At 47.1% G+C, this 20662-nt stretch overlaps 1 protein-coding gene across 1 annotated transcript in view; it reads left to right on the forward strand.

Moving 5' to 3' along the window:
- The first annotated feature begins 847 nt into the window (after nt 1-847).
- Nucleotides 848-20662, forward strand: part of LOC128879846 (protein jagged-1) — a 44276-nt gene continuing 24461 nt past the window's right edge. The window contains exons 1-2 of the mRNA XM_054129371.1: nt 848-2169; nt 17276-17575. Of these exons, the coding sequence (XP_053985346.1) occupies nt 2122-2169; nt 17276-17575 (348 nt within the window). The 5' untranslated portion in view covers nt 848-2121. The remainder of the gene's footprint in view (nt 2170-17275; nt 17576-20662) is intronic.

Here is a 20662-nt window from a genome sequence, read left to right on the forward strand (position 1 = left end):
AATGAATCGACAGTATCTATAACTAGACTACAGCAATTAATTCACTTTTACTTTTGAGGTCACTTACGTATGTTTATTTACTCGACTCCTGTTATCTGAACACGATGTCTGCAGATACCTATGTATACAGACTAAAGGTGACTATTTCGAGAATTTAAAGAGTATCTTCTCAGAAGCAAAGTCAAATTAGGCGTATCTTTACAAGGACAAGGTCAAGCAGGGTAAACATCCCCAAACCCAAGGTCATCCAAGGTTCACATTTCCGACAACAAGGTCATCTAAGAGATTTTTTAACAAAACCAAGGTCAAGCAATGCATACGTCCCATACAAACGCATCTCATTCATCCTCTGTCCTCGATCCTGCTCCGAGGAAGGTTCCGCGCGGTCAGCATACACCCCGTTCGTATTATAATATTATATGTAACACCGCCAGCCAGTAATTTCCCTTACACAACCGAAGCATCGTACCACCACTCTTATCACGTCCGTGCACGCACTCACCATTACATGATCGCGAGCAAGAGGCACGCTGGACATACAAGAGAGGCCAAGCAACATGTATAAAGAGGCAACGATGCCAGAGAGTGGCGCGGATCCATGGGTTCGGGGTGAAGAGCGTTCCCCGCGGTGGTGGGGATCGTCGATGCTCCTTGTGAAGGTAGGAGGGGGTCTCTCGAGGGTAGGGACTGGACAGTTAGAGAGGGAGCGACGAAGACAGGTAGCTAAAGAGCGAAGAGGAGACCAGGGTAGGGAAAGAGAACGATCGAGAGCACGACGAGGGGGTGGGGGAGGCCCGCAGGCCGGCCTGCGGCTCCGACTCAGTATCCCCGGAGCGACCGACTCGTCTACCCCGCGGAGGTGCTGCGTTTCCGTGCTCCAGCGTGCACGACACACACATACACACGTTCACACTATACCAGTGTACACCCACGGTGTTTACGTGACCATACAGGCACGCGTGTCCACGCACACACGGGCCCGTTCGCGGAAAGGTGAGCGTATGTGTGACTCGGTCCACACACCTGTTCCTTCAGGAGTCGATCGCTGAGAAACACACCGCGACAGTTCGACGACGCGTGGTTTATCGCGACCGTTTTCGCGACTTCGACACTCTTGGTAATCGTGAAGAATTTTGGGCCAGACGAAGAATCCCCCCATAAGTGATGGATTACGTTTGAGGAACTCCTGAAATCTTGTGCTCGGAGTATTTCAGTTCGATGGTTCGCGTTCCAAGGTGTCCCTAACCCGGCCCGAGGAATCGTGGTTCCGCGCACGTGCGAAGGGACTGCCACCAGAGCTTAATATTCCAGTGAGGACACCCCTGTGTTCCATGTCCAATTGTCGTGGAGATCGCTCGAAACGTCGTGGACTTGACGGAGATCCTCGCCTCGAACACGTGCTCCAGTGAACTGTGGCAGAGGACAGGTGTACCGACCACGTGTCAAACCTAAACTGTCCATGCGTTTAAATTGGAGTGTACCTCGTTTCATCGTCACTATCCAAGAAAACCCACGTCCTCGAGGATATCACCTCGATGCGAGCAACAACACCGAAGCTAATCACCTTCGCTCCAAGTGAAACGAGCTTAACACGGATCATCTCGCGAGAGAGAAAGGTGTAAAACGAAGAGGACCAGCCGATACAGCGCGAGGGAAAGGTACCTGTCGCGTAAACATCCTCCAGCGTCCTCGACGCTTGATCGGGTTCGAAAGCTAGGCTCTCGCCCGCCAGCTACTCTTCAGGTCTCCGCGGAGACTCAACCGCGGACGATTCCGGGTCGGAGTGCACGAGAAACAGTGTTAAACAGTGTACAGTGTCGACTTAAAATCGCGGCGAAGTGCCCTGTCTAAACCCCGAGTTCGTACGAAGTGGAGAACCGTGAGACCAAGTATCGAAAGTGGATCGTATATACGGTGTGTGCGCGGACCGGAAGTAGCATCGAGAAGTGAAGTGTGAAGAGTGTCGCAGCGATTGAGGAATACACGAGGTACCAAGGAGGATCCTGGCACAACCGGCGACGAGATACGGCCGATTGGTAATTTGGAGTGGCCCGAGGGAAGACCGTCGGTGACCCACGGGGAATGGTGATGCGGTAGTCGAGGGATTCCTCGAGGAAAGACATGAGGGCGGCCGCCGCCTACGTTCTGTTCCTTGCCCACCTCATACAGGTAAGTGTGTACGCGTTATCTACCCTAATCCGCGACAACAAGCGATTCTCTTCCGTATTCGATTCATACGGGCGTGCTGTCGCGTCTAATGGGCCCGGCGACTATGACGAGTCAGAAAAAGCAAGTTTTGAAGACTTTTTTAACGGAAGCTTGAGAAGGAGAATGTTTACGTGGGAGGGTTTAGTGTAGGTACCGAAGCTACTAGAGATATCATTTGACATTTACTTTGGAGTATTTTTTTATTGTCAATGAGAACGACTGCATCAGGATCAGATGAGATCAGAAGAAGCAATTGCAGAGTCTTATTTATAATATCCGCATATCTTGCATTATATGGTACCTGTAACTTTCCTTGTGAAATTCTGAGTATGGCTTCGTCAACTTAGCGTTAGAAGTCTCAAAGCGTTGACGATTCTAGAAAACTTGAGTTAGAAAGTTGGTCGAACGGAGAACTTGGAAGAATCGAATAAATTTTCTATTATGTATACATATATACGTATATATATTTTCCTTGAAATGCATCGCGGAATGTTGATCTACGGATATTTAGAACGTAGAAAGCGCAGCGGTCGGAATGATTTATGAAGAATATCGACAAGCTGGAAGAAGCGCTGTTCTCACACACTGGTAACACTCGGGACAAGGTGTACGACATAGCGCCGACATCGTTGATTCTTGATCGAGCAAACTACATTGGCAAACGTCCAGTTAGACATCGATCGAGCGCTCGCACAGGTAGACGGGGCCAATTACTCGTCGATACTTAATGATAACGCTGTAAGTCGCGATAAGCCGCAATTACTGACAGTAAACGTTCCAGTCAGACGAGTCTTGTATCGGTTCCAGGTTACAGAAAAAGATTACTTATTAATTACATGCATCAGGGTGAAGGAAGAGTAAACTGTCGCAAAGTGGAACGATTAGATAAGTAGCGGCGGCGCAGTGATGAATCATTCGATGAGGTTTATTAACTTATCTTAGACGCTAATTCGATGAACGCTTGAGGACGGTCGCCGCGACGCATGTTGTCTCTTCTTGCTTTATCCCCATTATTCGCCTCTGGGTTCTGCGATTTTATCGCCATCGATGGCAGTTCTGCTCCCGTTTCGAAGCTAAGAAGCATTCTCTAGCCGAGAGTTGCCAAACTGTCCCATTGTCGGATAGTCTCTTCCGCTCAGGGGGGTTTCCACGTAAATTACACGGGGCCACGGGTATCCACAAAAGCGCTAGACTTCCTGGAGTCTTTGGAATCCTGCACAGCTGTCGTTAAATAGGAGGGACGGATCTAATCACTCGTGGTTGAACAAACTTCGAGTTAAATTTAAGCCCCAATTTGTCTTATATCACCCGATTTGTCATTTTGTCATTTTAGAGTTTCTCAATTTTCTCTAGTCTCGATCCATCACTTAGGCTCTCCCCAAAAAATCCCCAAATATACTCCACTCGTTTCAGCTCCGAGTAGCATAAGTTTCGCTTAGAAAATTTTTTTCAAAAATTTCCACCGCATATTATTGACGTTGCTCGAGGTGAACACATCGAGCGCCTCGACTTGTACGTCTAGCGGATTCATACGTTACTTTTGCACAACTCTGTACGCGGGCAGAGATCGGCGAACGCGCCGGCGGTGTCCCACGACGTTTCAGCGTGTTTCCTCGTCCCTCTTTCTCTGTCGTTTCCACCTTCGTCTTTCGCTGCTTGCACAAGGATAGGAGGGCGGCCCGCTGCATCCTTCTCCTTGTTCTCATCAAGGAGATACATACTTACAGTGTAACTACGGGCTTTTTTCCGCCGATGTTGCTTCGTCACCCACACTTATCATCTGGCTCTCTGGCAGTATCTCTGGTATTGTGCGGACCCCGCGTGTACTTCTATTGTCCGCGGCGAGTCGCCGACGATGCGCCGTCGAAAAATGTATAACACGTTGCATCAGTGTAATGGGACGGTCTTATTTGTATCTTCCTGCGGTTATTACACGCTCTCCTGGCCGCGTTGTGTATTCAGGAAGTGTGCGCGCACGGCACACGGTGCCATTGGGAGCGAGAAGGGGGCCCGGATGGAAATTTTCTCGGGGGAGATCGATGAGGCGTCGAGATCGAAGATCGAGAACGATCGCGTTAATTCGTCGGCGCCTGTGGCGAACGTCGGGAATTTAAAATACGAGGAGGTTGAAATTATGGAGCGATCGGGTTGCGAGACGATTATTTATTTGTGCTTGATTAATTGATTGCGCAGGTTTGGCACTAAGCGAATTGATTTTGAGTAGTTCAAGTAGAAAGTGGAGCACGAGTATGATGGGTTTCTAAGGAACTTTGATTTATTCGTGTATATTATATTGTTTTTTAGTAGCTCCAGAACTGTAGAAGATAGAAGAAGTAGATTGTCGTCATTGCCATTATAATTAATAATAAGTATATCATTACCTAGCAATTGACCCTTGCAATTAGGTCTACGTATAAAAGAAACAACTCAGAGTCGTGTGAATTTTAATATCGACACACTAAGTGGGTTAATGATATGAAGCTGCCTTCTGGGCAGAAAGTGTGTCGAGCTGCAGAAAATGTCAACGAATTCACACAGAACACTTACTACCATATCCTGGAAATGGAGCGCGTCTAATTTTTGTTTAGATGCTATCGGACTGTCCATGTTCCTAATTTCTCAATACATCAAGCACCATTATCTCGATGGTCAAAGTTCAAACGAATCGAAGCTTCCTTCCAATCTTTCCCCAACGAAGGAAACCGTCCACGGTAAACCAGAGCATTAAGTACGCAACCTCGGAGTGGCAATCTCGTTGACGGCTAAACACAGCCTCTGTACCAGCTAGGGGGGGGGACCCCGAAAACGTTCGTCCGAGAAGCGATCTTCGATTTAAGCAACCCCCGTGCGGGAATAATTGGAGCTTAGAAGCGAAAAGCCTGGCACCAAGGTCCCGAGAGTTACCGAGGGGGCAAAGGGGGCCTCTTACAAATGACTTTCGAAGAAGAGCAGCGAAGAGGGCTGCCGCGCCGTCGCTCCCTCGATGATTTCGACCTAGTGCAATTAACCGCCGCTGCTGCTCTCTTTCAATTACAGTCCACGGGGAATTACCGTTATAACGCGCCGGTGGTTGCCGGCGAAAAAACTTTGCCGAAAGTATTCCGAGAAACCGATGCTCTGCAGCCACGGTCTTCAACTGGGCAACTTCTGTCACTTTGCTGGACCATTCATGGCCCGTCGAAGCTCTTAAACATTATCTTGTCGAAGACAGGGGGAGGGAAAACGTAGGTATTTTACACGCACTTTGGAATAATTGTTGAGGTCTGAATTGGTGAATTTACAGGGTGGGGTAACTAGACATAGTATTGGGTATTGGTTCGCATCTTTGGGGGTTGGTGGAATATTTTTTAAATCGCCATGGGAATCGGATTTAGTTTGTTCTCTTAGAGAATTGCCAAGCAAGCATCAATTCTATTTTCGCATATGTTAAATCGAGGAGTTAAAGTAAGCTCCTTCTGGGAACATATTTTATACAATACTATCCAACCCCCCAAGCATTTTCCAACCCCTGGTGCTCTCAAGGCCAGTTTTCCGCGGTGGATCCCCACGACGATGGAATTTCCATCCGCGGCAGACCGACCTGGCCAGTCCATTAAGCTTGAAATTGCAGGATGCTTGCAGCAATTATCGTAAACCCCCGTTATGGAGGCCCATGCAGGGAGATCGATCTCTCGTCGGACGGGAATGCACATGCGAGCCGCGTCGGGGATTCAGTCGGGCGACTTTTATCGGGACGTCCCCGATTATAATTCATCGTCCCCCATCGGCGCGTCTTAATTACCCACCTCGAACGTGCTCTCGAGATGGATCGACCGCGGCTTCCGAGACGAAAAACACACACCTAAGCGGAGAAGAAGCCTCCCTCCACTGGCGGTCACGCTTGTACACGGTCCTCGCGAGACACGCCATCATCAGGCTTCGATTCGAGGCGAATGGATTTCTAACTATCTTCTTTTCTATCTAATGTAATTTTAATTTTACAAATATTCTGTATTAATAAAAATGTCAGGCTTATCGAAGGAGATGCTGCTATGATGAGGCACGGTGGTTTTTGTCTTAAAAACGAAGAACTGTATTAAGGCTCGCGTTAGATGATTCCAGCGGAAAGGGTTGGGAAAATGACACTCGTATGCCTCGCGGCGTTCGATGACGACCCGTTTAACGCATTAGCACGCCGCTTCCGCTTTTACCCTGGGAACCGATCTCTGTCTGCCGCTCGTACGAGCTCGTAGGCACGATGCTTCTTGTTCCTCTTCTTTCGTTCCTATCAGCACGGCCAATTATCAGCAGCGAACGCTGGGTAGGCTGTTAGACCGAAGCTGCACGGAACGCGACGCGCAGATACACGCGTATACCTCGACGAGTTAAATAAGATCCCTGGGCTCAATTCAACGTCGATCCATGTCACCCTTCCACCGGCTTGCTTATTTTAAACAGTATCAGATCACACTGGCCAGGCTAGGCTACATACGCTAGGCGATACTCCAATCGTTCCATCTCACCCCTGCCACTCACTTCTGCACGCTTGAGCCGCTATGGGATCTTATCGAACGTGTTGAGCTAGACGCTTCAGAATTGACATGAAATGCGCACCTGATGGGTATTGACGTGTTTGACGGTGTTTAGGTGGTAACATTTTCTCACTTCAAGGGATGGAATAGTTTGAAAAGCTACCCTAAAGAATTTTTAATCTCGGTGTGTCTCAGGGACCTCGTTAAACTTGGCACATGCAATCCAACATCCTCGAGCGACTGTCTAACATGAGTTTGTGCTTCCTTGATCCTTTTTTATCAATTCTGAGGCGTGAAACACGCATGTAGCCCCTCAGGAACAGCTCAGCGAGTTAAATAAGATCTCAAGAGTAGATGCGACTCCTGTCATCCTCTTGCATGGTCCTCCCTGGTCTCAAACAGTATCAAACGACGCTATAGGCCTAGATAGCCCAATCGTCCCATCTCCTGCCAGTCACCTCTGCACGCTCAAGTCTCTCCAACTCTGGGATCCTATTAAACCACACGTACACGCGCATCCGTGGCGTGTGACGTGAATTGGACGAAAAGGAACGGCTTTGGTAGCGTGACGGAAATGATAAAGCCCAGAGTTGGAGGGACAGGGCCGAACAGGTGGAAATACAAGGACGAACGAGGCGTAACACGGGTACGGAAGTACCGGTTGAGGAAAGCCGCGATACCCAGCCTGGATAAGGGAAATGCAAATGCGCGACTAGTTCGGATATATGAAAAAACGGGAGACGTTTCAATAAATTATTCGATCGAGATCAGAGGTCTGAGGGACGTCGAACGTTAACATGGGGAGGATGGCTCGAACTCCAGAGTGGAGGATTCGACTCAAGAAGGATAGAGGAAGTGAGTGGAGTGTGAAGAGATGAAGAGGAAACGAGAGAAGACGAATACCGGGAAGGAGGTGAAAACAGGGAGAAAGGAGAGAGCTCGAGCGGCTGCTGAGGCAGAGTTGGGCGGGTTAAAGCGAAGCGTTTAGCTAGCGGTCACGCGAACCTCCTATAAAAATCAGCCCCGAGGCTCGCTTCGGCGGATGCTCCGCAGATAGACAGATAATGCCGTCTGGTGGTGTTGTGCGCCTCTGCGGCGAGATCTTGTGTGTTGCTGGTCCCGCGTTTCTACCCTGTGGACCGTGGAGCGCACAGGTGCGTGCCTGCGAGTCCTTTTTTCACCACGACGGTTCACCAGCCTCCACGGTGGCCGAAAGAAGAGCAGCGAAACATGGCCAGAAGTTTTACGAGTTCGGGGAAAAGGGCTGCGAAACGCCGAACCGACTCTCGCGTAACGCACGATAAACAGGGGCGTCGATATTCATAATTGCCCGCTGTAGAGGGCGTGGCAAAATTTTTGGCTTATTCTTTGTGTCGAGAGAAGTTGGAAATGCGAAGGGAAATTTTTTGGTAGCCGCGTAGAATACGTGCGCAACCGTGTCTGTGCATTGCTGTCCGTTTCTAATTAAGGCGGTCTGTCCTGGCACAGCTTGTGAATGGCACGATATCGAAGAATGATATTCCGCATTGTCAGCTTATTTTTACACATATATTTGTACTAATTAATTTAGAAGGGTTTTCACGGTCACGTTGAAATATCAACGTGTCTGAAGTAGACTTCAAGAAGACTTACTTCTTCTCCACTCGAATTCCTCCGGCAAGTAGAGAATAAAAAGTATCGACACGCCGTGTTGCGTGAAAACGAACGATTTAAGGACAAAGAGAAAGACTACTTTAGAGTCTGCCGCGGGTTCGCTGACTCCTGCGTTTTCTGTGCGGCTTTGTTTCCGCAGTGACTATTATTTATCAGTTTTGCAGGATAAAACAGAACAATTTCAGAGCCGTCGACTGACACTAGTGAATTAACTGTAGTTTAATTTTCATGCGTACTGTTTTTAATGTAGTTGAAGAATCATGAAGTTTGCCCAGTGATAACAAATAAAAAGTTCTACGAAAAGGTGGACACCTAAACATTATCTTTCGTGTTTAATTATCTACGAATTAACATACTTCATTAAAAAATCAAACCGTAAAGTCTCTTTTGGAAAACCCTTTATTTTTCAAAAAACGACACACAGTGAATACCGAGATATAAATTCCAAAAATGGCCATTTCCGAACACCTGGACCAGTTTCGTCCCCTCCTCGTGTATCGACCCTCCAGCCAACATCCAGAACACGTTTTCGTGTTCACTGAACTTGACCGTGTCGTCGTCAGGTATGATTAAGAGTACACCTTTGCACGCCATCAGCGGCCCCGTTTTTACTTTTTAATTTATTGTCGCGCCACTCGATTTACCTGCGTAATCGGTCCATGGCACTGTCACGCGTGCTTACACAACGTGTAATCGAGAATAATCGGTCACGGGATGCATAGTCCGTTGATTAGAGGCTCGACGCGCCGCACTTTTCTCATCGAAAAGGCACCGACCTGATTGATTGTTTATCGCGTAAGTGGGCTGATCCAATCATCGACGATCAGCGTCGGAAAAAAGGACGAGATATACGAAACTGCCGCGAAATTTGCTCCTGAATATGGAACGTCGAACGCCCAGTTTACGACACCTTTTATCTCCGTCATCCGCGATTAATTCGGCCTGTTGACCCATAAAAATGATGACGACCGAGGCAGCACGAGTGGATACAAATTATCGTTCTCCAGTGGAGGAAAAAAGGTGGCTCTCGAGGGGGTAGGGGCAACAGGTTGTTATTGAGACTTTAGTCAAGTTTCGAAGCATACATAATACAGGATGTATTAAAATACTGGAGACACGATAACAAGGTATCCTATTAATCCTCTGGCGTCCAGATTTTATGTACATTTCGGACACCTCGTGTGAGCGCCAGCAAAACGGTCTTGACTGGCACCTGTTCTTCGTGTTCGAGTGTTCGATTCCCCTGGCCGCCAGGTAGACGGATCAGGTTGAAGAAACTGGATGATCCCTCGAGGACCGAGTTTCGATCGTCTTTCACCCACCCTTGACCGGGCTAACAAAAGCTCATCGATAACGGCCTGCCGTTTCTGTGCCGGCGACAAGTTCCCATGGCTCTTCCCACGGAGAACACGATACACCCACGCAACGATTACTCCTTAAATCGCCTGAGAAAATGCCGATCGGTCTCGTAAACATTTCAGCCAGCCGTCGTCGCCTTCACAGGGAACGTTAGCCCCGCGTGAAACCGCTCCAGCAATTTTAGCAATATCCAAAATTAATTTTAAAAGTCCTGTCACCCATTTCTGGATGCCGTGGCGACCCAGAGCCTTAGATCCATCTCTACTATGTCCAAGCTTCAGACCTCTTTTTTTTTTGGGCGATTCAATCTCCTGAGTAACCCAAAAACGCGCCTAATTACCTCAAGCTACCATGCTTCATCGCCAAAAGATCTCTGGCGTCCGAACTTTCGCCCAATCGGTCCTAAATTCCCGCTGAGAGACGACCCTCGCCATAAGGACAAGCTTCCCGTGAAGTGGTCAGCGAATTAAAAGAAACCACGAGCGGAATTAATTTATTCCCAGGTCGTTTCACTCCACCCACCGAGGAATAATCCCGCGGACGATAGGGTCGATGGAGGTAGAGGCGAATAAATTGGAGAAATTCGCTATCGTCCTGAACGGAGAGCAGAGCCAACGAGACGAAGAGAAAGATAGACTTCCCACGCAGAGTAACAGTTTTTAATTATTTCGGTAATTTGTGGCCGATCGACGAGAGGCACAGCCACGATGGAAATCGAGTGGGTAGCAAATAATATTAAGTATAGGCCTCTCCGCGAAAAGAGAGAGATATATGGTCGATGGAGCCGCACACAGACGTAAAGAAGGCAACGATTCGTCTGTGGATATGCCAACGGTGTAAAATTAAATGGTGTTCGGCAGGTCTATTTCAGCGGGGCAGGTAGCGGCCACTGGTAATTACTACCTACAACTTAGGAGCTCTCAAAGACGAAATGAAAGGCCCCAGGGACGATTTTCGAGAACCAAATTCGCGTCAGTTGTTGTTGTTGCGATGGTCTCCACTCCGCTCCTACGGATTAGGTCCGCGTAGCTTCCTCCTTTTGCTCGTTTTCCGGTTCGACGCGGGTCGCGTGAGCGACTGATCCCTGCGTCTGGACCAGCCTGGCGACGACCAGGCTCTCGATGGTAATCGATGAACGGTGATCGAAGATGTCGATTCGAGATAGACGGGACGTGTTCCTCTGGAAGTGCTCGGTTGATCTAACAGTACGAATATTTACGAAATAATGAGACTTTTATGCTTAACCCTTTGGACTCGCCATGCTAAATAATTTAATCAGATTTCAGATCTGATTAACTACCTAATGGTAGACTACTTTCCCGAAAAGGACTCATTCGGCACCCGGAAACCACAAACGCGAAATTCCTCTCCATACGTTTCAATCAACGGTATTCTCGGTTTCCCCGCTGCCTGGCTTCCTGGCTTTTCAATCGAGCCAGGTCTTTGCCCAGCTTTCCGTCATTGGTTGATTTGTGCGTGCGCGAGACTACCGTATTTATTTTCCACGTTATTTATCTCGAACGAAAGTAAACACCGGCGCAACTCGCTAATTAGCATCCGTGGTTGGCGATAAAACGTGCTTTCATTGATCCATCCCGCTGCGACCCAGCCAGTTAGCAGGTTCTCAATTAAGATATTACGAACTCACCTTCCGTGGACTTTACATAATTGCATCCAGCTCTAATTAAGCATTTACATAATTACACGTATTTCGTTCATGCGTTCCCCGCCCTCGTTTTATGCGTGCTAATGAGATCGTCGATAACAATTAGTGTGCGCTTGCCCCGCCGTTTACCTTCGATTATCCTCGACGATACGCGCCGTTTTCGAGAGTCATCTTGTTATTAAGTCGCTGGAAGACCACTCTGATTGGGGAAAATGAAATTTTATCGCCCGATCCTTTACCTTTGAGTGGTCCTGATGACCCTCCGTCTATCCAAATCACACACTTAATTGGGGATTATTTCGAAGGATATTACAACGAATATCCGTTGAAATTTTTTGTGACGAATTCTCAAATCAGATTGGAGGAGTAACTGTGTCCCTTAATTTCTTAAGAGTCACGATGAGCAGAAGAAGCTATATTACAAGATCTACATGACTAGATAGTGAAGTTTAATTTTAATTTCCACTAGTCCACCATTTTACACTCCAACGAAATTTGAGGCCAATAAAATCACAGTCAGAAGATTCTGAGAAATCCCAGCTCGAGGCATTCAATTCCTGAAAACTCTCGACACGTTTTCCACGAAGATTCCCACACCTTGCATCACTCCCCAGCGATCATAATGCAATACGAATCGGATAAAAATATCCCCACAACTCGCGGTATTCATCTCCATCCTTCGATACTCTCTCCTGCGTTTCGTCCAGAATGTAAAAGGCGAGCCCGACCGAAGTTGCAGTAATCCCTGCTCACCAAAAGAACAATAGACGAAGGATACAAATATAAGAGGAGATAGAAAGGAAGAAAAAGGTCAGAAGAAATGGAACAAAGAACGCTGAATTCCCTCGATATCCTCCAGGACGAGACGACGAGAGATCCCACGAGAAATGGCAGAAAGGACACGGTAGGCTCGTTCCTCAGTATGCGTTCAACGGTCGTTTTTTCGGTCGAATGAGTTATTCGTATTAACTCCCGCGAGCTTCGACGTGTATAAAACTAAGAGCAAGCGAGGTATGGCTCGCTGCACCTTGGCTATGCGGAAAGGAAAGGCTGTTCTCCTGCGAATCGGCACACAGACAGGGGAAACGTGTGGCTCATCCTCGTACACGTACAGCATGGCGGTCTCGTAACAAGTCACTGGAGGTGTATACGCGCTGGCGGCCACGGTAATGCCCCAGAAGGGTCTAAGACGCGCGTAAAATCCTCTCCTCCTCTCCTCGTGTACCAGGTGTGTCCAGAAATCAATCTCGAAACAGGCTCCTTTGTCTCCCCTTTGCCAACTATCGCACAGATTTTTTACAAGGGACCCTTGGTGGTCCATCGAGAGCCACTTTTAGACTGAAATCGACGCTCTCTTTGTTCAAGGTTCCAAACGATCGTAATTGTTGGAGAATAGTAAGTAAAATAGTAGAAAATATTTCACGAATCCAAGAAGCATAATAACTTCCTTGGACAGCGGATTCGCATCTGAAGTGGAAAGTGGCGAGGTAGTTGACACTTTAATGACTGATGCGGCATTCGTTCTTTTCTTACACATTTAACCGGTTGCCGCGTTAATGTCTGTTTATATTACAGTACCACAGTGGCGAACGTTTGAATATTCGCACGGATCGAACGATAAAAATGATGGGCAACTCGATTCGCGCGCTCATCACGCCGCGCGGATTTGTTGATAGACTTCCAACGGCCAATTGCACGTCTTGCAACGGTTTTTATAGGCAACGGCTTCTGTTAATAAGCCCTGACATATTACGCAAGAAACTCGATCAATTACAGTGATGAGCAAAACTGAACTCGCGCTTCGTGGTTACTTCGCGAGGGGAACATATATTTCGTAACAACGCCAGACAACTAAGCTTCTTCAGGATAGACGTTTTAAATTATATACTACATAATTGCATTCGATAGAAGAAAACGTAAAGAAAAGGAACGAGAAAAAGAAAGTTATGTTAGCTAAACGCGCTAGTGCTTCAAACATCTGTGCAAAATTATTAAGTGCAAAAATTAATTCTGTGCATTTACATTTATAACTGTCGTTTATATCCTAATGATTTTTCTTTATAAATAAATTGTAAGTTTGCCTCGGAAAGGGACAGAATTAATTCTTACAATTAATAGTTTGCGCAGAGGAGTAAACGGAACGGAAGAACGAGAGTTAGGCTCGTTTTGTAACGTTCACGTCTACGTCTTTCGATATCTCGTAGTAAGAAGAATGGAGTCACGCAACGCGCTGGAGTGAAACAATGTTACGTGAAGAACAATTGACCTGATGGTAGGAGGCACCCTATGAAAAATGAGCTTTCGCACAATTGACCTAATAACCGTGAAAGCGAGCAGCTCGAGCGTAGTGATTGTCCCGAGGTTGAAAGGTGCGGTGCACGATGGGAATTGGTCGCTAATACGAGGTGTCCACCTTCATTACACCTTTCGACAGCTCCGCGAGACTTCAATTATCGTTGGGTGGCGACTGGAACCCTCGATCATGTGGGAAAACGTCGGGTCGTGCCCCTTTTCAGTGCCAAGAATTGTTAAGGTATGCGAATAATGCGAAACGAATTTCGTGACATCTCAATTTTTCGTTGGCAAGCGTGGTAGTACTTTGGTAGGCTGTGTTTAAAATGAGGTGAATGGCTGGGCTTGATCTCGAGCCAAGTGAAATTCCAGGTTCTGGAGAATGAAATATAAATAGACTGTATATTTAGTTCAATCCTCGATATATTAGCATATAACCTGAAAGTTACGTGAGCCCATAGAGGGTTAAGTAGATTCTAAGGTAATTCGTGGTATCCCTTTACGAAACGTTCTGTGTAAGCTAAGGTTGCCTAATTGGGACCAAGTAAAAATTTTATTTTTCGTTCTTGTATACATTACAACCTATCCAATTTATTTTAGATTTGCTAAAGATTATAATTGATACACTAAAATACTTGGAAATTACATATTTGTAAGTAAAACCAGAAAGTCTCATTTAGGAAACTGGTAGTCTTAATTGGACTGGTTTCCTAAATTAGATCGGCCTAAAATTGATACTGATACATGACTGTACGCGGTAATATAAACGTACCATTCAAGGTGTAAAATAATCAAAAACTTCGAATGCACTTTTCAAAACCTCGGTCACGTCAGACCTGATCCCTTCAGTCATCCGTTATCATCATCGACATCTCATTTTATGGCATTGTCACGTCAAAAATAATCACGCTGTATCCAGTGGCAATAAATTTAAACTACATACTTCCCTCAAACTGCTGTTAATCACACGCACGGAGCACCTCGCGTCTTATCTTAACTTTTCCCCGAAATTCAATTCCTCCGGCATTACGCAAAAGTCCCCGCGAGGCCTCGTTTCGAGCTCGTGAGAAAACGATACCCGTTGCGATCGACTGCTAAAAATTCTCAACTCGTTCGCCAACCCGATACTCATCCGTCGTATCATCGAACGACCGATCCCAGTTTTCGAAAAGGCCACTTCCTTGTCGGCGGTCTGAAAGCCATCCTCGCGGGGCAATTTCGCGCCGGCACGTGAGCGGACTGTGCAAACTCGGCTTCCCGTGTAAACGTCTTCGTCGGGTTTGTGTGCCCTCACTCCGGTTCCGCGCGTTTTCAGCTTCTTTCGGAGGCACACGGGTTACCGAGAGAGCCTCCAGAATAAGTATGCACGACCAATAAAACGCCAACGACGCACGTTACACCGTTCCCTCCTCAAACAGTCGTTCCACGCGAGAAGAAACTTGGATTTAGCGTCGAACCTCGTCGTAAACGCGCCATCGACGACTCGGATTCCTCGGTGACGCGAGCTTCTAGGACCCCAGGGGGAATCGTTGAACGCGCTTCTACGACCCTGCGTGCCATTTTACGTTCAGGACAATTCCGTTTTGCATCGATTGATATATTCTCGGTGACCAGGGGTCGTCCCATTAACGGAAACTGGCCCCGTCTGGGCGGATCGGGACGTCGTTTGCAGGCCCTTTCAGCGTCACCTAACGCCGAGTTGAGCTCGAGTACAGTCGGATACACATAGAGACGGAGGTATTTGTATGGGAGGAATGCAGATATACGAGGATCTATAGGAGTCATTCTTTGGGAGTCGGGACATTTTTGATGCCACTGTGTACATTATTACGAAGCCTTGTCGTATCCAAGGAAGTCTACTTGCTCTTTTATTAGTACTCCATCTTGTATACGTGCTAGGTTAGCTATGCTTTCTAATTTCTACTGATTTCCCACACCAATTTGAATTAACCTAGAGAAATAGTTTCTTTCTCAAAAACTGAAGTTAATTTTGACTACTCCCTCCTTCATATTAAGTCTTCAATGTCAAATTTTTTTCAAAAAGTTTCAAGAACCAAATGAATTGTATCTTAAAATGATGTACATTTGAAAGAAACCTTGGCTGAACCAGACTCCCCCTTAAGAATTTCTTAACGAACATTCTCTTCAATTTCTCCCTCTTATGAATCCCACCCCTCTGTCGAAGGAAACCGCAGAAGCCAGCTTCGCGGTTCAGCGAAAATGTCACTCGCGATGCCCAAGGGGATTATATAACGTAGTAGGAAGCGCGTCTTGGAAAGCAAAGGCCAGCAGACGATCCTTCGCGCTTTCTACCTTCGATCTTACTCTTACGGTAATTACACCGAGAGTCGAGGCTCCCTACGTGTGTGCATGCGCGATCACACGGACGCGCATCCACATCTGAGCGATGGGCCTATGCACGTGCTCTCCGCCGATGCAACCGCGGCCGTACATTCGAAACCAATAGGTGTAGGTGAAGTGTACGTACCCTGCACGGTTTCGTAACGATGAAAGGAAGACTCTCGACGTCGATGGCAGACGATTTCGAGCGGCAACATTTTCGCTTTTGTTGTTGGCTCGCTCGTAGCTTGGGGTCGATAAATCAGAGGATGGGAATAAAATTGAGATGGATCTCCTTGGCTACTGAATGCTTGATTAATACTCTGGCTTGCGAATAATAACAACGAACGCTCGAAATGGTACGTGGAGTCGGGGAGTTTAACTGTGGGAACCGTTGGAAATAAACATGATAAGTAGACTGTGGATATTAATACCGTGAGGTGAAATTTAAACGTACATCGCGGAATTTGATGCCACGCGATGCTTAACGATACGTGTAGAGGGGGCTCCTGGAAATTGCCAGCTCGGTAGTTTCGAAACTGCTCGATTTCTTTCATCGAATCGCCTTAGAAGCTGACGGCGAAACCACTCGGCGCGAACACTTAAACTGGGGCCTTTCGCCTTCCCGGGGGCCCTGGCTCGAGACTTCCGTTTTCACGAGTGCTCCAGCTGGAAAATCCCGCTGTGTTATTATGCCCATTAGAAAGAAACGAACGAAATCGTGCTGTTTAATGCCGAGCGTTCCCCGTTTAACGAAGCGAGCTGTAACGAACCCGATAAATTCACCTTGGTATTGAGTAGACGATGAAAAAGAGGAAGAGAGAGGAAACGACGTGATTTAAAATGGAACGATACAATTTAATACGCTGCTCCGGGCTGATTAGAAGAGAAATAAGAGCACGAGGAACGGTGAGAACGAAAGTGATAGGTGGAAGAATGAAAATGGTATGGAAAGCCAATTTAATGAACTCCTCTTGGACTGAAGGCTTCGTCTATGGGTACCGAGAAATCGCAAACTGATAGACCTCTGCAATTGCTTCTAGTTTAGTGCCGCTTTGGAGAGATCCAAAAGTATACAGAGAGGGGCATTTAAATGGGAATAGCTAAGTAACTTTGTTATTTATTACCCTGTGAAAAAGACTCTCGGAGCAAGTGGGACTATTTTAAGGGGCACGTGTAACGGTAGAAAAATTGTTTCCTCAGTCTAATGATAAATCTAATTGAATGGTGTTGGTTGATGTTTCAGGCGACGAACGCGGGCGGATACTTCGAGGTGCAGATCCTCTCGCTGACGAACAACAGGGGCACCCTGGTGGACGGTAGGTGTTGCGGCGGGGGAGGAGATGGCGGAGGAAAGGGAGGATTTCCACCCTGCATGACCCCGTGCTCCACGGCGTTCTGGCTCTGCCTGAAAGAGTACCAGTCGAACGTCACCGCCATCGGCTCCTGCAGCTTTGGCAACGTATCTAGTCACGCCCTCGGCCAGAACACTTTCACCCTCAACGAACCCGTCACCCTGCAACTGCATTTCACCTTCCGATGGACGGTGAGTACAACCTCATTTAACTGGCGTGAAATGACATTTATCGTTCTTCCTACGAAAATCTCTTGGAATTTCTTCTTCAAAAACTTCTGTTCATAATTTCCAACTGAGTCATCCACTTCCTCGAACCCTGGGACGATTCGAGACCGCGGAGAGGAAACATTTATTTTTCCATTACGTTTTAAACAAACAAAGCCTCCTTTCGCTCGGTCCGCGAAGTACCATAAACGGCGTTAATGATATTTTCTCAAGCAGGATCGGTAATGGAGTCAGAAAAGACCGTTTCGAAACCGTGGAACGTCCACAAAAGCTTCTCGCTGTGTCACGAACTAGCGCTCCAAAACGCATTGCACAATCGTCGAAACGTGTGAACGTTTCGATACCCACAATTAATTTTGTCGCAAGGTCCTCGCTCTATATGACCATAAAAGAAACATGCGTCTTCATGGTACAACATTTAAATTAAAATTTTACTCAAAAATAAAAGAGAGCGTTGAAATGCTTGGGATGATCGCAAGAACCAAGGTTAGAAAAAGAAAATGGACTTTTTGGTACGTCCCGAATGAGAGATCCTTTTAAAAGGTAGCTCTCGTTCTCATTCTCGAAATCGTTGAAAGGCAACCAAGTGAATCTCTCCGGCGAGAACCGTCGGCGTCGTTTCGCAACAATACGGGGGGGCTCCAGTTCGACCTCTTGGAAAAAGACTTCCACAGGGGCCATTGTATCGCGGCGCCGATCGCAAATTTCTAGCCCGATTCCTTTGTCGATGCGGGGCGCACGAGAGCTATCGAATCAGACGGATTTCCGGTCTGTTGCTCCTCTATCCGTGAGTTGTTACGCAGAATTCCAGGTTGGTTCCACTCGCTTGGCAACACCTCCTCCATTCTGTTCCTCTAGCCATCCTTCTCGTCGTTTCGTGCCAAAACCTCCGACCACGAAATCCTCGTGAGTCGGTTCACCTCTGATGCATCCACAAATCGCGGTATTGTAAAGCAAAGATCGCCACCCGACACCTCGGGATCCACGATTGAGGAAACATTCCAGGTAGAACGCCATGGAGTTGAATTTGAATTTCGAATTCCTGAGTGCACGGACGTGAGACCACGGCTAGGAATTCTATTGTTTTACCTACTGCTTTGATATAGTTTTTAAATGTTTTGAGGGGGTGTTACAAATTTCTTCTTTAAAATTCTTTCTTTTATTTTGCTCTTGTTTATTATACTCAGCGTAGTTTCCTTTAATTACCCTAGTCTCTTCTATCCCTACCTCTGCAAAACTGTAACATCTGTCCCCACCAACAACCCTTACTGGGCCCCTCTTCCACGCTCTCGGGAGAGTATCATCGATAACAATCTCAGTCCAAGAAAAACAGTGAAACCTTCCAATCCACGAACTACTGGTCTCATGGTAGCATTAAGTACAAGTCGTCTACCAATTATTGCCAGGCCCTCGAGAAGCCCCTCTCGAGAGGACCCCTCCAAACACACGCTGCGACTCGGCAATATATCTTCGCGTAATTAAAAAGCCGTAAGCCCTCCAGTCTAGCAGGACAGACAGGAACGAAGAGTTTCCAGTAACCGATTGCTAACATCCCACCCACATGACGTGTCACCAGGGTCCCGGGGGCACAGAGGCCGCTGTCGAGCGTAATTACGCCAAGACGAACGGCCGATTTCGAGCGTCTCGAGGAGAGATCCTCTCCGAGAGATCCTCGAGCAACCATGACGACGTGTTTCCCCGCAAGAGGTATACACAGTGACGGGTACACGTCAAGGGTCCTCGTTCGGAACGTTAACGGACCGAATCGAGGCGTACTCTTGCACACGTACACACGAGGCTCCAACAGTGGATTATTTGAAGAGCAACCAGCGTGTTTGTATATTTCATAACTCGCTCGTGGAGGTTCTAAGAGGACCCATGGAGCGGGGTCCGTTCCTCGAGGGCGACAAAGGGTGGTCCACGACGTTCCATCTCGAGGGCCCACGGGGGCATAAACAGAGACCCTTAAATTGCTTCCTTTCCTTGAAGGATCTCCGCTGGCCCCCTCCATGATGTTTTTCTTCTCTCTTTATTCGCCCGGCGCGGCGGCCTGAACGGTGTACGCTTCTTCGAGCATTTAGCGCTCCCCGAGCTAATTCAATTATAGAGGGGGCGACGGGGCGCGCAATAAAAAATATCTATGGAAAGTAAATAAGCGCCGTGCACGTGTACATACAGAGGGCTTTCGAGGGGACGCTAAGTAGACCGCAGGGGTGGACGGAATTCTATATAATGAAATTTTGAAGAATAGGTGATAAACAACATTTTTTTGGGGCGGTGGTGAAACTATTCTTTGCGCTGTGTAAAGTATTAGGTCGGTAAGAAGAAGATAGTTAAAACTTAACAAACTTAAAAATCTTCAATGGTATAATCATGAAACGAGTAAATAAAGTGACTGTGACTGTGATTGTCATTCGTTGTTCGAGTAAAATGGTGCCCATCTCGCGGAAATGGCCGTGCGGGTTCGTAATAACTACAAAACCATTTTCGCGGCGCCCACCTCGAAAAACGGTAAAGCCTGACTTTCATCGCTTCTGTGGATAATTTCGTCATTACCGTCCACGGTGATTGAATACGGTATACATAATCTCATTCGAGCGGGGCACGATACAACACGACCGTTCGAGAACGCCGTCTGCATTTAACGGCCCCCTGGGAATCCTTCGTGAATTCTCGATTCTCATCAGAAACGACGAGCGTTTCGATCGACTAATGGCGGAAGTCCTCGCTGTAACTGCGATAGAAATTCATTAAAGGGGACCGTTCCGGTTTTAGATACTAAAAATTACGATATTTTCAAGAACTTATTTGGAAGAAATAGGCGAGTGTATAGCTTCGATACATTGGGGGCACGTTTACGTATAATTGAAGTAGCTTTATGAATTTCTTCGTGTCCATGGAAAAGGTATTGCATGATTACAGCCTTCTTAATGAATCTCTAAAAATTCCCTAATGTCTAAGACTATCGGGCAACAGGTCCCTTTTCCAGGCGTCACGTCTCGGACTTCGAGTAATCGTCCTTCGACTTTCTCCAGTTTGCAATTCCAATAG

Source organism: Hylaeus volcanicus, chromosome 7, assembly GCF_026283585.1.
Source record: "Hylaeus volcanicus isolate JK05 chromosome 7, UHH_iyHylVolc1.0_haploid, whole genome shotgun sequence".
NCBI classification, from domain to species: Eukaryota; Metazoa; Arthropoda; class Insecta; order Hymenoptera; family Colletidae; genus Hylaeus; species Hylaeus volcanicus.